Source organism: Ornithodoros turicata, chromosome 1 (genome assembly GCF_037126465.1).
Source record: "Ornithodoros turicata isolate Travis chromosome 1, ASM3712646v1, whole genome shotgun sequence".
Lineage (NCBI taxonomy): Eukaryota > Metazoa > Arthropoda > Arachnida > Ixodida > Argasidae > Ornithodoros > Ornithodoros turicata.
Window position 1 is genome coordinate 78,467,636 of NC_088201.1, and position 17,707 is coordinate 78,485,342.

General features: G+C 46.0%; 1 protein-coding gene across 1 annotated transcript; it reads left to right on the forward strand.

Annotated features, from left to right (window-relative positions):
- Nucleotides 1-15,803: 15,803 nt before the first annotated feature.
- LOC135377463 (uncharacterized) lies at nt 15,804-17,215 on the forward strand. Its single transcript, XM_064609876.1, has 4 exons — nt 15,804-16,516; nt 16,624-16,671; nt 16,765-16,962; nt 17,062-17,215. Exons 1-4 carry the CDS (start codon nt 15,804-15,806, stop codon nt 17,213-17,215), a joined length of 1,113 nt encoding a protein of 370 aa, XP_064465946.1.
- Nucleotides 17,216-17,707: the final 492 nt, after the last annotated feature.

Here is a 17,707-nt window from a genome sequence, read left to right on the forward strand (position 1 = left end):
GATTTCAGAATGAATGACCTGAGGGAGCAACGACTTGCTGTGAAATTTTGTGTTAAACTTGGAAAATCTGCGACTGAAACATTTGCTATGCTCAACACGGCTTACGGTGATGCTGCTATGAAGCGTACGGCATGTTTCAAGTGGTATGAACGTTTTAAGGGTGGTCGACAGTCGATTGAAGACGACGAGCGTCCTGGACGTCCTTCCACGTCAACTGACGACCCACACGTCGACGAAATCAACACCCTGGTGCGGGCAAATCGACGTCTGACCATCAGGGAGCTTGCTGAAGAGTGTGGAATATCAGTAGGATCTTGTTACGAGATTTTGACAGAATAATTGAGGATGCACCGCGTTGCTGCAAAATTTGTGCCACGACTGATGACAGACGACCAAAAAGCCAATCGCGTCCAAGTTTGTCAGGAACTGCTTGATCGTTCAGAAGAAGATGACGACTTTATGTCAAGGATCATAACAGGTGATGAATCATGGGTCTACGGTTATGACATTGAAACGTAGGTCCAACCATCCCAATGGGTGGGTGAAATGTCCCCCAGACCCAAAAAAGCTCGCCAAGTTCGATCCAATGTCAAGGTTATGCTGACGGTTTTCTTTGATGCCAAGGGTGTTGTTCACCACGAGTATCTCCCCCAAGGCTCCACAGTGAATCATACTTACTACATTGAAGTTCTGAAACGTCTGAGGGACGCCATCCGTCGCAAAAGGCCAGAAATGTGGAGGAGTGGCGATTGGTTTTTCCATCACGACAACGCTCCAGCCCATTCAGCCCTCAGAACTCGGGAGTTCTTGGCGAAACATTCGATCACTGTTCCACCCCCCCCCCCTACTCACCTGACCTTGCTCCTTGTGACTTTTTCCTGTTCCCAAAACTCAAAAGACCCTTGAAAGGAAGAAGGTTTGAGACAGTTCCCGAGATTAAGGCAAATGCGACGAAGGAGCTGAAGGACATTACAAAAGAAGCGTACCAGGACTGTTTCAACAAGTGGAAACATCGTTGGGATAAGTGTGTCCGTTCGGGAGGGGAGTACTTTGAAGGGGACCCGGAGATGTAACTTGTAAATAAAGTACATTTTGTTTTATGACGTCAGTCCGCGTACTTTTTGAACACACCTCGTACATGAAAACATCAGAGAGCAGAAAGTCCTACTCTGTCTCCTAAATTGCTGGACGTTAAAAAAGAAAAATACAGAGTTCTGGAAAAATGTTGTTTCGGCTATTTTATTACATTTCAATTAATTGTTCCGAGAAGTCTGTTGCATACACTGAAGCCAGTTTCTATTTGGAGGACTGTCAAAATTTCTTTACAAAGGTATCTCGGTCACAGTCACCGAGAACTTATGAAAAAAAGAATACGTGGGTACAGTCATTCTCATTCACAGAGACTGTTCACAGTAGTTTTGTTGTCGAATGGTGGCGAATCGAATACTGTGTGGAGAAAAGTGTCAGTGTATTTCATCTTAAAAAAGTGCATTGCAAAGGTAGTGTGTGCCTGTTACTGCATAATAAATTATGTAGCCATTTTGGAGTACTCTTGCCCACACCGATGCTGCATGGTTAACTGAGATGAAGAGGTGCAGTACCATTTAACTCAGCACTAAGGACTTTCTTTACAAATGTTAGTTGGTCATATGATAATGGATCAGTTACAAGTGCTCCTTTTAGTGAAATCAAGTTAAGTGTTTTCAACCGTTAATTATCATTTGCAAACCTGGTCAATCTCTAGTGTATAAAAATTATAAACACAGTTCAGGTGAAGTACAATGAAAAAAATTATGTTATTTACTCTCCATATATACAAGACATGAGTACACTAATGTACAAATAGATATGCCCCCAGGCATCCATGCACAAACATAATAATTACAATATTGCGTGACTATCTGAAAGGAAAAAGCAATGAAAAAATTCGCAGCAAGCTAGAAATGAAAATTTGCAGGCATCAATATACATTTTTACAAGTGTGAAGGTTCAAAGCCCTTATACACATCTGATGGAAAAGCATCCCTAACGGCATGCACCACGCAGGCAGGAAGAATCTTCCTATGGTGCTTTCCCAGACCACCCCATATCCACCTTGTGAATTGCCGACAGGCGATATAACGGAATTTCCTGCAGAAATAAGGTTTTTCCATTCAGTTTGCCGTTCAAGTACCTTGTAAACACGTACTCACTTGTTCACGGCGATGTCACGTATGTTGCCATACTCTTCAGTATCTCGGATGTGCGTAAAAGACACTCGCAGAACTTCGGTGTCGAGGCAGAGTATCTCGAAATATTCGTTGTCTGTAATGCAGTTGACCGTCTGCTTTTTACAGACGTTCTCTACCTCCCGGCAGCACAAACACTCGTATCCATCGGTTTGCACTTCCCGCAAGAACACCTGCACAACGAAAAAACAGCGCTTGTTTCACCTTAAACAAGTGCTTCTCCCTAATACATATAAATTTCACTAACCAGTCCGCGTTCCCGGTACGATCAGATCCTGGTGAGGACGGCGGTGACTCCGGTATATCTGAGGACGATGAATCTTCTGCTGCGCCGCACACACTTTCCGGCATGCTATCGTACGAACAGAAGTTCTGTGCGCGCGATAGTTCTAGAATGCGGAGTTCTAGCGCACTCAGGTTCGGGAGACTCGACATTTTCGACGTAGAAAGTGGTTGCAGACGCTCACAGCCACTTTCGTTTTCACCGGATTAGCGAATGGAAGCGCGCGTATTACATGCGTCCTCGACAGATGGCGCGGTGTGATGCCATTGTTGAGAGACTGCCGGTTTCCTACTAGGTACCTAGACATGCAATCATCGAAAATTCGATTTAAAAAAAACTACAGCGATTTCAGCGGAGTTCTTTGACATTTGAACTTTAGAAGGTTCAAGCTTTTCACTGAACATAAAGTTTCGATAGGTTTATATTCACTTTTCGGTCCCTTTAAGTCGGAGTTCTCTACTTTTTTGTCTAGTTATGTCGTCTCCCGGCTTTTGGAGTATTTTTGAATTAGAGTCTGACTCAAAATATCAATGCTCTGTGACAAATTCCCTGTCAATATCGCAGGGACATTACAGACAGGTCCTTGTTGCACGCCGTAGACCCAACTTTGTCGTTTTCCCTCCCAGGCCGTTTGCCCCGCTGTCTCTCCTCCTCTCTGGATCGACTTTGCCTCAATGTGGCCTTCACCCCGCAGTTCAGACACAGACTAGGGTATGCCAACTCAGGCATGGTGGCAAGCATTCAACACGTCCTCATCGACTGCCCTCTATACAGTTCGGAGAGAGCAATGCTCCATTCCCAACTGACCCGTATCAACAACAAGCCTTGCCTTGCAGCAATCTTGGGTGCCTGTTCTAACCCTGTGCAGTACCGTCAATGCCTGCACTCATTCCATTCGTTCTTGACGTTTAGTAGCCTGCTTGAACTCCTCTGAGCTCAGAGCTTTTGCCATCAATGCGGAAATGTGATCTTCACAGCACTACATCTCCGGTGGCCAACCGGATGAACTACTATACCCATCAGTTACGACGCACCTGCGTGTGTGACATCTCATTTGCGTGTGTCATGTGTGTGTGTGCGAGTGTGTATGCCTCATGTTTTTCATCGTCATCCCGCTCGTATGTTAACCCACATGCACTGAGGTATGGTACCGCAATTATTGCAGTGAATCACCTCATTCCATCGTCATTCACGTAGCAGCACTTGTAGTTGTTGTTGTTACTGTGTCTTTGTTGGGGGAGGATATGTTTATTATAAAAAAAGGAGGGAAAGTCTTTGTTAGGCTACTCTACTGTAGTAAGCGGAAGCCTTCCAAATAGCCTTCTGGAATTCTATGCTGACCCCTCTTCATAATCTCCCTTCTCCTCCCCCAGTGTGCTGTGTTCAGTTACAGTGGATCACGCTCCGTAATTCTATTTTTCACGTTTTTTATTGTTAAGCCCTGAAAGGGTCAACGTCTTGACAAGGAATAAGAAGTCGTACAGACAGCTGCTTAGTTAGGCTTAATTGTGGCTCTTCTGCTTACGTGCGACGCTGTCATAGCACTGAGGAAGGGACTTGGAGTCGGCGGGCGAACAACGAACGATCAAGAAAGATAAACACGGAGGACTACTTCAGTTTCATCATGCATGTGGCCGAAGTCACTAGGAATGGTGTTGTGTCGCGGTACAGCTATCTTGTTCTAGCAACGCTACCTTTTGTCAGTTCTCACAAAGTGCCTGATTATACGGTAAGTGTTTTTCAGACCTGCAACACGGCACTTCTATGAAGTGCTGCAGTAGAATGGGTCTTCAGCGCAGCCGCGAATGAAAACACGACAACATGAAATACCACAATTTTGAGCAATAACTCAGTTAGTGCGTAAGGCAACATTATGTGCGGGGGGGGGGGGCGGGGGCGGATATGTTTATTATTTAAAAAGGAGAAAAAGGTTAGCCTGCGGTGGCTTGCTATTCCCAGCAAAGAAAGAAAGAGAAGAAGAAAAGAAACAGACAAGAACCACGACAACAAACAGACAGGAAAACAACCACGAAATTGATCACAGTTCACCCAGAAGGCCACAGCTCCGCAGCAACTGAACAAGTGTGTAGCAGACGACGATGAAGTGATCTGCGACCAACGGTTAAATTCTTGCGCCAAACTTTCGGCCTGCGAGCCGTTGTTTTTTTCTAGTTGGTGTGGGGCCAGACAGCCCAGAGTAAAGTACTACTGTTGATCCCTCCGACTGTGTCTGTCTCTTCCCCAACACTGGTGACCCGAACGTTGCTCAGTCATGGCCAGTCCTCTGCAGAACACTGCCACAGGACCTGGAATCGACGCCGCCACGGCTGAACCCGCAGTCCGCCACATCGCCGTCCGCCTGCCTTCCTTCTGGCCGCAGAACTCCTCAGTCTGGTTCCTGCAAGTTGAGTGCCAGTTTTCCCTGGCAAGCGTCACCAACCAGCTGACGAAGTTCTTCCACGTCGTGTGCGTGCTTCCGCCAGACATCGCTGCACAGATCGCTGACATCCTTGGCGCTCCGGCAGCTATTGCTCCCTACGACGCTTTGAAGGCGGCCGTCCTCGACCGAACGACTGCGTCCGAGCGCAAAAGGATACATCAACTCCTAACCGCAGAAGAACTGGGAGACCGCATACAAAGTCGGCTTCTGCGCGACCTGCAAGCCTTACTCGCGCCAAATCTTCGGCATGCGAGCCGTTGTTCTTTTCTAGTTAGTTTGGGGCCAGACAGCCCAGAGTAAAGTACTACTGTTGATCCCTCCGGCTATGTCTGTCTCTTCCCCAACAAGTGCATTTATCACCTGACTGTGTTGTGTGGGACCTTGCAGCGTAGCTAGGGAAGAGTTCGAAATCCTGAGGCGAGCGATGCGCGACCGTGGGAGAAGACGATGTTGGCAGTAATGGGTGCAGTGGAGCAGCAGGTGCGGAATGTCTCCTTCAACATGACACGTGGGGCAGTTGGGTGATGGAAGGTGGCCCATCTTAAAGAGCAGCGGTGGAGTCCGTGCCACATTCAGTCTAAGCCTGTGGAGCAAGGACTCTTCCTTCCTGGGGTAGCGGCCTACCAGTGTCTGGGTCATCGCAGGGTCAATCGAGCGCAGAAAAGTGTTCGTCCTGACAGCGGCTTGGAAAAAGGCCTGGGAGCTATTCGTGCAGTATGCGCGAATGGCTAGACGGCAGAGAGACAGGGTAAGCAGGACAGAAGTGACAGACCCAGCTGCATGTGCACACATGGCCGCAGTATCGGCGAGGGCATTCCCCGAGATACCAACGTGGCCCGGAATCCACTGGAACCACACACTGTGGCTAGAGACGACAGCATGGTGTGCAGGAAAGGACCCCCGTGTAGATGTCGCTGATAACTTTGGGCGAATACGATGCCTCCAATGCTGACTTACTATCCGAAAGAATAGTCCACGCTCTTGGTGTCGACGAAGACGAGATTATTTGTTCACACGCTGAATTATTGCCACGCGCCAACATTATTGCTCATTTGTTGAGACATGCAAAATATTATGGCTTACTTCTCACGCGCGAGACTTTCGCGCTATTTCAGCTGTCCCAATCACATGGGAGTTGGGCTTTTCTTTTTCGAAGCACACAGGGGCGGAAATTTTTGCATGAATTGGAAGTAACGGCCCGAGTAACGGGTTACTTTTACCCTCGTTACTCAATTACATTTTGAGTCGAGTAATTTGCAACGGTAATCAATTATTTTTGCTAGAGGAGTAACGGTAACGGTAATCAATTACTTTTTTTGAGTAACGGGCACAAGTCTGGTACTCCATATGTTCAACCTGGCAACACTTCCTATTCTTTTTTTTTTAATTAATGCATGTGCTTAAAATTGTACAACTGCCATTGAAACAACCTTGTCCCCAAATTCGTCAGTGGCAGAGGGAATATGGATTGTCACAAATCTAGTAACCCCGGTGGAAATGGCTAAGGCTGTCCTAGGCTGTCCTTTGCCTTGTATGGTGCACTTTGTAGCAGAATACACACAGTACAAGTGTTCTCCTGGCTCACAAATGCCTAGGGAGTGACTTTTTCGGGTTAAATGGCTTTCTCTGATTCGGGGGGTAAAAAATCGGGCGCTATTTCTAAATCTGTAATTCGGCGAGAAATCGGGCGATAATTGTACCTTCGGGTGATATCGGGTGTTTTGTTCCTCCTCTTCCTAATATGTTTTTTTTTTTCTATGGTGACCTACCAGCGCTAATCCCCGAAGGCATAGACAGTGCTGACACACATGGGTGTATTTCTGAGAACGTAAGTGACCCATTCTAACATGTGTTACACGTGACGACCTTTGTTCGTCTTCAGTTGGAACGTCGCTTGTGGATTTCGTAGTGAATGGAACTCGGGGCGAAATCGGGTTACCGGGAAATGGAGAAGTGCCCAAAAAGGGGAAGCCCGGCCTTGTTTGCCCGGAAAAACAAATATGAAGCAACAACCACTCAATGTAAATAATGGCATGCTCAACTACTAAAACTGGTGATACTGAAGACCTAGTATTTTTAGGTTACAGAGGACAAAGGGGAAAAAAGCATTTGCATGAAACGAGCACAGCAGTGTATTAATAGTACTTCGAAAGTATAATGCCGCAAAATTTGGTGAGAGTCAGCTGGTGCATTTAGTTATATTGGTCACCTACCGCACCTCTTGATTTAAGCAGCATCATTTGTGTTTCCACCAACCAGGAGCTAAGTCTGACTGTGCTAGAAATATCAAACGATATATGACTCTCACATGCAGATCTAGTATATTAGACCTCTATGATCTATATGGACCTTCAACGTTGGTTTGGCCAAATTTCACCCGGGGCGTTTAGTGGAAATCGAAGTACAGTTAACAAGAGACTTGCAGAGTGGAGTATTTGTTTATTTATATTTTCCGGGGAAACACACAAAAAAAAGCATTCACCATGCAGTGTACTAACTATATTGAAACAAATACAAATACAGTGTGTTATGCCCGTATGCATGTTAGTCCATTACAGGTGACCAACAACCAGTGGCTGTTCCAAATGGGTGAGACAAGACGGTTGGGCGATCGCCCCTTCCAAAACGTCCGCCAACGTCCTCCATGGATCCGCCACTGCCAACCGCACCCAGGGTGAGAACACACGCATACTACCACTGCAGCCACTGTCCTGAAATTCTGAATTACCATTTATCAAAAAGCAATGACAACTCATAGCGTAGAAATCATGTTGGGCTCCTTCCATTATTCCTTTTCTTGAGAGGACGTTGGCTCCCTTCCAGTTCATGAAAGTAACCTGTGTCAACGAAAGGATGGTGACGAAAGCGATATCATCGCGCTGTTTAATAGGCTGATGGGAGAGCAATGTATCTCTCTGCAAGAAACTACATTTTAATAGAGCGTTCTCTATCAGGTTGGGCGGATAATTGCGTTTCTGAAAGTCAACTGACATTGCTCTAGCGCGTTCAAGAAAAATCGTTGTCGTTAGAGCATATGCGCTTAAGGCGTGTAAATTGGCCGTACGGTATATTCCTTCTTTGGAAGTGTAGGTACTGACTTTTATCGGTTGGCTTCTTGTAGAAGTCGGTAATAAGTTTGCCACATTGTATAGATATATTAACGTCGAGGAAATTTACCGAGGTGTTAGAATGGTTACAAGTGAATTTGATTGTGTCGTGAATAGAGTTAAAATGTTCAAAAAACGAGCTCAATGAATCATCATCGCTAGACCAAATAACAAAAATGTCATCGATGTATCTAAGAAACACTAGAGGTTTCGTCCGGAAAGAGTCCAGTGCTTTCTGTTCGAATTGTCCCATAAAAATATTTGCATAGTTCGGGGATACACGTGATCCCATAGCTGCACCCTGGACTTGGACAAAATGGTTGTCATTAAATGTAACACTGTAACAAATTTCCCCCATTATAATGACGGTCCCCCGCAGTCTTTCAAACTGCCATTTGCCATAGTGATTTATGGTCTGATACATTATTTCTAATTGTGTACTGTACTTTACCAGTTGTGGCTAAAACAGATACCATTGTTTTCAATCCCAGGACACGGGCTATAAATGCTGCACAGCAAAGTTACATCATGCTGTTTAACATTTGTTTATGACATTTTAACCATTGACTTTATCCTGCCTGCACCATACCATGGTATGGTGCATGCAGGATAAATTCCACAGTTAAAATGCCCGAACATGAACAACTGTTAGATTAGATGTAGTATTGATGTATAGCATTTATGGCCCATGTCCTGGGATCAAAAACAACAGCACAGACAGAATGCACCAGATGAAACCAGCACAGGCAAAATGAGTCGCACATGAGAACAACAACATGAAACCCGAGAAACGGAGGAAAAACAAGGCTACACAATCTCTGTGTCTCGGGTTTCATGTTGTAATCGTGTACCAGCTCGCCTGTACACTGGCTCTTCTGAACCTGAGAATAAAGGTTATGCGTTTTATATGCGCTTTAGACATGCAGTGTGTGGTGTGTTGTGAAATACCGTTGCCAGTTGAAAAATAATGCTCCAAATGGATTGCTTCGGTACCACAAGCTTGGACTAAACGTACCAACAAGGAGGGCACCTGCACGGCAGGTTTATCTGGAAGTAAGAACGTAAATGTAAGCTCAAGACATTTGATAATTAACGTTATCCCTATACTGCTGCAGGTTCTGCACTTGAATGCACCAGAATACAAGCCTCTGCAAGAATAACAACTTATTTGTGACGAAAACATATCCGACAGATTTGTTTTACTTGACCCATTAAAGGCCAAACCAAGAAATCGAACTCTGAAAGTGCCGAAATTTATTATTCTGACTATTTATGCAACATAATAAATGAATACAAACTTTGATACTACGAGTGGTGTTTAATTCAAACCGGGACTTTCTGTCTCCTGAGCGTACAAATGGCTCGCGCTACTTCTTTTTCGTCATATTCACACGCGACAAGCCTCCGCGTTCACCACGTAGTGGTCCAAAGTTTGTGCAAAACAGAAGACACGTGCTAGACAAGATGGCCGACAACGAGGTGAGCGCGCACATCGAACAGCGAATTGTCATGAAGTTTCTCGTGAATGAACGCGTAAAGTCATCTGAAATTCACAGAAGACTTCAGGCTCAGTATGGCCGCAATACACTTAGCCGCAGCAAAGCGTTTGAGTGGTGCAAACGGTTTCCGAGACGGCCGTACATCAGTGCCCGACGATCCCGGCCGGGGCGGCTCAGGGCCTAGTGTCAGAGTTCCTGACAACATCCAACTTGTGGAGCGCCTGATCCTCAAGGACCGACGCATAACATGTCTCGAACTGGCTCGAAAGACAGAAATTCTGTGGGAACGTTGAACACTACCATTCATGAACACCAGTTTCCAGTTTCGGAAAGTTAGTGCCCATTGGGTCCCGAGGCAGCTTTCTGTGTTTGACCGGCAGAGAACACTGGAAATCTCCCAAGAGCTAAGGTACCGTTTCGACACTGAAGGACAGCCGTTCCTTGATCGGATCATCACGTGCGACGAAACGTGGGTGCACCATCTCTCTCCTGACTCAAAACGCGCATCAAAACAGTGGAAGCATACGGGCTCGCCAGCTCCCAAGAAGTTCCGAAGCACCCCGTCTACGGGTAAGGCCATGGCCACGGTTTTCTGGGACAAGGCTGGCGTTGTTCATGTTGATTTTCTGCCCAGTGGTACCATCATCAATAGTGCATATTACTGCCAGGTTCTCAGGGATGTGCATAAGGCGCGGAAGCGAAAGCGTCCGGGCCTGATCACCAAAGGAGTCCTCCTCCTACAGGACAATGCGCACCCGCATACCGCACATCTCACAACACGCACCTTACAGGAACTTGGCCGGGAGTTGCTGCCACATCCCCCTTACAGTCCAGACCTCGCCCCCAGCGATTTCCATCTCTTCGGGCCACTGAAGGCGTTCCTTGGGGGCCGCCACTTCAGCTGCGACGACGAGGTCAAGAATGCGGTCCGATCATGGCTGCTACGCGTCGGTAAGGATTTCTACGCTGCTGGCATCCAAGCCCTCGTGAAACGCTTGGACAAGTGCATTAGTGCCAGCTGGAGATTACGTTGAAAAATAAAACTAATTTCTCGCCTGTAAGTTCATTTTACTTTTCCGAAAAATTAAAAGTTCCGGTTTGACTTGAACACCCCTCGTATATCTCAAACAGTACTCGGAATATGGGATGTTCCACTAATGGAACAATGGCTATTAAAGTACATAGTTAGGCCAAGAATAACTTCTTCGACAGTCTACAGCAGATTAGCAAGTCCACCAGTGTCCCAACCCTTTTGTGGTTGGTCTTACTACTCATGTCTGATCATGAAACACCTTTCATGGAGCAGACCTTTGCACACATTGCAGCGCTTTGTTCTGTTTTTTTAGCACATCTTACATCTGCCTTGCTTTTCTGCTGGCTCAATGTAATGTCCATGGCTTGTCCTTGGCTCGAAGTCGATGTTGCCACTTGGACCTGACCGAACAGAGCTCCCTTGTGAGCAGAAGCGAGTCCTCGTACAATGTTTCGTGTGAACTCTAGGTAGTCCGTCTTCTCAGCTCGATGTAAACGGCAGTGTATCCGCAGGCAGCATCTCTCATATCCCGACACACTTTACGAGAAGTGGCCAATACCAGTTCTTACTCGAGTTTTCGGCCGATATTGGGAGATGAACGTGTCGAGGACGTCGATTCCACCCATGCTGAGGTTATGCTCTCCGATGAGCCGTGGTTGCCTTAGGTCTACATTTGTTTTCTCAGACCTCGAATAACGCTGAGCCTTGACGGTTGGCGTAACAGTGTCGTAATTAGTTGCAACGGTCACAGCCCTGTTGTCATTCCAATGTACTACTATAGTACTATCACGTCTGACCGATAGTCGAATGAGCCGCATTCTTTCTTCGCCATTGATTTGGCTGATTCAAGAGGGCACGAGCCTGTTCGGTTGTCACGCGCTGTACCAGTAGCCCGAAAGGCTTTTTCATGGACCAGAAAACCTTGTGTTTTGCAGATTTTCTACTACAGACAGCAGGTTGAGGACAACCCTTTCGCCTAGCGGACTGCTTTTATCCGTTTTGCTGTGCTTGTCTCTGTAGATGTGTAGACGCTAATTTTGAAAGGATATTCGTCGCTCGAAGCTAGGATGCAAGCCTTTTACCCAAATCATACAGCCTTACCCCAGATGTACTTCTTGCAACTGTGATAACCATAAAAGGGAATCATATGTTCATCTATGGACAAACCTTCAGAAAAGATAGCGAACTGTACTAGCAACTTATGTAGTTCGTTCAGGAGTCGCCGTACCTTCGATAATTTGTCGTTCTTGTCTAACTGTTCGTTATCAGCAACGTGAAGGTAATTACGCTTTATTTCCCGAAAGCGGTTCCTTGGCATCTGTTTCGCTACCAGGTCAGTTCCAAGTTCGTCAGATTTTGACCAGTACAGGTCCATCCTTGACAGTTGGCGATAACCGGTCAATACCATTATTCCAAATAAACTTGAAGACATCATCTTCAGAAAGTCGAAAATTGTGATAGTTGTGCTACGGAGCGTATCTCTCACCCTGTTTTACCAAAATGGTGATGACGGTATCACTCAGGAAATGCGAAGTAGCTCAAAGCTGTCCTTCGGTAGTATATTCGGAAGCACATTACGCAAATCCTGAATCGGGATTCCTTCAGTGGGATCCCGATATATCTCTTTATTGGGCGATAATGTTTTAGGTCCCTTTTTTACGGGCTCATCGGCGTCATCGTCACTGTCGGACAGGCCATCCTGTCACTCGTAACCGAACACTTCTAGAGTACCAGATACTTCGTTTGGTATGGCATTACTTTCTCCTTCAGAGTCACCATCTTCATTATCAGTGTTCATATCAACATCCTCCGGAGGTAAGATCACAATGTCGTTTATGGCTGAAAAGGATGCAACAACATCGTCCACAGCAGCTTCAAGTTTTTTGTACCTTCGGGACGACGACCAGGCGTAGCAGTTCCTTGTTGAAAATTCCGCCATGGCCCTGGAGAAACAGACTAAGTTGTAAGCCCAAATAGCCATTGTTCTATATTTGGAACGTTGCTTTTCTCGGTTAACTTTATCTGTAGCCAAATAAGTTCGTGGTTCTACAGGACACTTCTATGACCCCTTGAGATTTAATAGTAAAAGTTACATTTAGCTGTGAGACGACCTTTGAGGCCCCTCAGTCAGCATACATGACGACGACGAAAAACCATTGAGTTAATATAGGAAGACTCTAGAGAACGTACTTGGCGCGCCGTCAATGGGATTATCCTATCCCCGAGCGTGACCGCCCAGGCGCAGCCATCCGTTGGTCATGGACAGTGTTAGTGGACGACTTTCAGCCCCCTAACTACAGCGGAGCTGCTCCGTTTGTTGCCAGCCCTGTGCAGTCACGTGGGATGACAAACGCGGGAACGAGCCGATGGAGGGAACGACGTCCATCGTAGGAAGAGAGGCAAGCCGTGTAATTGTGTTGAGTACGTACGAATCTTCGGGATACGTGCTGACCTCATTAGTGCTATGGGAATCACAAGATTAACGTTGTCATATCAAACGTGAATCATATCTTATCTATGAGATTACCTGCGACACCGCCAACCTTTTGCTTTCCACCAACACAGATGAAGATGTTTACCGCCTATGACGTGTTGAAGTGGCGTTTGTGTGCTTTGCGAGCGAAATCAATAAATCGTTACCCATCGTAACCGATGTAGGCATGTATTTCCGAAGGCAACAGTAATCCAAAGATGAATACACACAGTAAACCGTTATCTTCATGCTGCTCTGCGGACAAACGGGAACCGGAAATGGCAAAAACGAAACCACCCGCCATTCCATGCTCTGGTCTGTCGAGTTTCGTGATAATAGAGTAACGAACGAACGACAGCACACAAGCAAGTGATGTAATGGGAAAATATTCACTGCTTATTTGTTTAACAAATACATATTAGATACGCACATAGTACGCCGAATTTAGATAGCAAGTGATGAATTTAGGAAAATCGAGCGCGTCAAGTTTGGCGGAATGAAGCAGCCAATGGAAGGTAACGCCTTCCATGACCAACGGATGGCAGCTCCGTTGTAGTCACGCTTTTTTAAGCAAGTCCGACCCCCCCCCCCCCCTGTGAAAAACACGCTGATGCTGTCGATGACAATGACGCTTTCCCGGCTTCCCAAACAACATTTCATTGTTTTGCACTGTTCTTTGATCTTCGCACTTTCCAAACCGATCTCCTTTTACATGATTGCATCGTCCCTTGTATATTCGTTCAGTGAATGGAACAGTGTTCCAATTTTGCAACAATGGCAACGAATGGAAACAATATGCTCTTGCACACAAGACGCTGCTTGAATGTAATCCTTGAAGGTCCTGGAGGAACACTTTATTTGTGGCCAAAATACAACAGCTAAACCCAGATTTAAATTTATACCTTTCTGAAAATACACAAAATGTGCTGCCGTACACATTAGCTGCTTAAATGTACACTGTGAAAGCAATAGAGTATGGGCACACCATTTGATAAACACAAACACTTCAGGCATAGTTACCCATTTATTAGAAAATGAATGAAATATTAGAAAATGCCTCAGTGCCGCCTGCAGATGTCACTGAAAGGAAAAAGTTGGGACGTGGAGTGCAAATTTTACGGCGGTGCCAGGATGTCTCCGCAATAATTTAGAAATGAGGTACGTTCCAAATTGGTACTGAAAACAAAACAACCTTTTTGAGCAGCACGTCTGTCTTTTCAATGTGATGGCATTCACACCGTATGACTTATGATTTATCAAAGGTACATTACGCGACTTACCTCCATCTGCTGTCTTTTGCTGCCTCCGCATCTCCAGCTGCAGATATCGTTGTCACAGCATCCCGGATGAAATGTCTTCGGCTTCGTGTGAAAACTCCAGATTCATCTTCGAGTTGCGCGTTGCTTCCGTAACGCTCAGGGGCGAAATGACCGAAGCAAATTGTAGCTTTCGAAGGTGCAACATTGGAACTGCACGCTGAATTGTTCTTGTAGCCGAGCGCCAAGCACACACGCATTTTTGGTACGCAGCACGGAACACCAAACGCACCAGGAAGCCTCGTGGACAGGCCTAGCAAATTACTTTGCAGTCTGATGAAGAAAAACTCACGCTCCTCGTGGGTTCAATCTCATGACAGAAGTATAATTGTTCACTAATAGCGCATAACTGTTGTATCACTACTTCCATATCAATCTACACAGCAGCGCAGCAGACATCCCGGCCTGGTCGGCGGAAGAAACCAAGCCAGAGGCAAAGCCGAAACGCCCCGAAACTCCTGTCAGTGAAACTAAAAACTCACTTTTCTAAAAAAGGCGAAGAGTTTCGGATGACCACTTTACACACATAATCAGTGTATCCTGACGAACACGTCGTATGAGTATCGTTCCATTCTGTAACACTCGAAACTCGGCGTAGCTGAGCTATAAAATTAGCACACGCACGCTAATATGCCTATATTGCATGCAAGCATAGCCAGAACTGTTTTCAGTTTCATTAACTGGGCTCATTAACTCATTAAGTGGGCTGAAACGACTCGAAGGACAACAGAGGTTAAAACAATCGCTAATAAACAAAGGCACCGTGGCCGTTTACCAGTATTTCGGTAATAGACAGTTCCATGGCGCTTCTTCGGAACCTATTCTTTGGCCCATATCTTGTCCCGTTTCTCACGTGAATGCACTCTGCATCATCCACATGGAGCGCAAGTGCAATAAGTTTTTTCTTTCATTGGTCCATCCTACGCTAGACACAGACGAAATGCAAGCGCGAATACGGAAGCGATCGGAAAACTGACAGCCGCCGGGAAACTGACTCGTGTGAATGCAAGAGAACGAACAGGTGTCTTCAAACGCGTAGTGACCTTGTTTATCTCGGATATCCTCTCACTCCTTCCCGACTTGCTGCCGGCAGAAAACTGACTCGTGTGAATACAGGGTAATACCCCTGTCAGACGGCTAGGTAAATGCCAATTAACAAAATGGCATTTCTATTTCTTAACTGTCATTTACACTGGACACCTGTCAGACGAACCGCTAACGGGCCTTGTTGGAGGGTGATGTTTATGTCGATATCTGCGAACCCTTTCGCATTTTCCGTGAATGATAGGACATGTAATGCTACTACGGCAAGCACAAAAGACAAGAGAAAAGAAAAGAGAAAAAAACACTTTACGTTTATGGTTTATTTTAGCTCCCAGTACTCCGTTTTGTTGTGGAGAGGGCGCAGCGTCAGTGCATCGAAAATGGCCGACCGCAGTGAGAGGAATAGTGCAACGATGAACTCTCGGAAACCGTCTCGTACTGCTGTTGCCGCTTTAATGAGTGCCTACATCCAAAAGCAAAATCAGATCGCGTTACTGAATGCCGAGATCGACTCTGCGAAATCGGCAGCAGACAGCCTGGAAGAAATTATGCTCGCCAATAATTTTGTGCTGACGGCTGCTCTCGTTGACCTATTCCCTGCAGTGGATCGTCGATTGTGGAGCCACGACAGAAGCGACACATGGTTTGAGAAAACGTTGCCGCGCCTTGGAGTACGTCATTTTAAGCAGTCGTTCCGTGTCTCACCTTCGACTTTTCGCTACCTGGTGAACGTCTGCCGGTCGCAAATGGAGCGAACCTCGACCACAATGCGTGAGGCGATCTCCATAGAGAAGAGAGTAGCAATAGCCCTGTACCGCATGTGTAGCTCTGCAGAGGACAGGACAGTCGCAAACTTGTTTAGTGTAGGGCGGTCCACTGTCAACGAGGTGTTCAGGGAGTTCTGTGAGGTTATCGTCGATGAGTTGGAAAGGAGCACTGTGAGACTTCCAACTGAAGACGAGATGCAGCAGCACATCCAAGAATTTGAAGCTGTGCTCCGGTTCCCACACGCAATGGGAGCGCTTGACGGCTCACACTTCCCGGTTTCACCCCCCAAGGAACATGCTGCTGATTACCACAATTATAAAGGATGGTAAGTGTATTTGATAACTACATTGGTTGGAGAATTTGTTACACCCTTGCTACTTGATTTTATAAAACAAAACGGAAATGATTAATCTATTGTTTGTTTGTTTTCAGGTACAGTGTCATACTGCTGGCCCTAGTGGACCACAGGTACCGGTTTCGGTATGTAAATGTAGGATCACCTGGACGCTGCCACGACTCCTATGTTTACCAGCGGTCGAGCCTGTCAACAGTGATCAGTGGCAATCTTTTCAGGTCATACAAGATTATAGGGGGTGTGAAAGTCCCAGTAATCATCCTGTGTGACCAAGCCTTTTCCCTGACACCTAATTTAATGAAGCCATTCCCAGAAACCGCAGTGCTGACACCAGCACAAAAGAGCTTCAACGTGTGTTTGTCCTCAGCAAGGCGTGTCGTAGAGAACGCATTTGGACGTGTGAAGGCCAGATTCAGGTGTGTTTTGAAGCGAAACGAAAGTCACATTGAGAATGTGCCCACGATTATCAGGGCATGTTGTGTGATTCACAACATTTGTGAAAATATGGGTGACAGCGTCGACCAACAGTGGTTGCGGGATGCACAAGGAGCCATGCTGTTGAGTCGGGAACCTAGCCATCAAAGCAATGCAGTGGAGGGAAGTGGCACTGCTGTGAGAAATGCTTTAGCTCAGTATCTGTGCGACAGGGAATGCGACAATATCCCCTAGTACATTCATCAGCGACACTGAAGTAGCAGAGGCATGACTCTCTGTGTGTCCACCAAATCGCAGCCCTGAAATTCTCTGTTTCTGATTTCTCTATTGTATTTTGTGATATTTATATGTATCCATATTTAATTTAGTGTGCTCGTGTATATCTGTGCTGTACTTTGTCTATCCGTATTGTTTTCAAGTGTCTTTATTCCACCTTGCTGTATCTGCATCGTTTTTTATTGTCCTTGTGTATCTATCCTGGTAAATATTACGTGTATTGTGGTTTGGAAATATATGCATAATTTCCGTGTACAATTGCCCATTCCTGACTTTTTTTGAGGAAGCACGAGAACCAGTACAGAGACACAGTTTAATGAAAACTACATTCCATCAAAGAACCTCGTCATGGATTGCACAAGCTGCCGTTGTACCTCATTCGACTCCCTCATGAGCTCGAGTTGCTGTTCTCTCAGCTGAAACTCCTTTTTCCTGTGCTCATCTGACGCC

Coding starts and splice junctions, on each gene's coding strand:
- LOC135377463 (XM_064609876.1), top strand. CDS start 15,804: ATGGCCGACCGCAGTGAGAGGAATAGTGCAACGATGAACTCTCGGAAA. Junction 16,672..16,764: donor GACCACAGGTACCGGTTTCG/GTATGTAAATGT, acceptor CAATCTTTTCAG/GTCATACAAGATTATAGGGG. Junction 16,963..17,061: donor CGTGTGAAGGCCAGATTCAG/GTGTGTTTTGAA, acceptor TATGGGTGACAG/CGTCGACCAACAGTGGTTGC.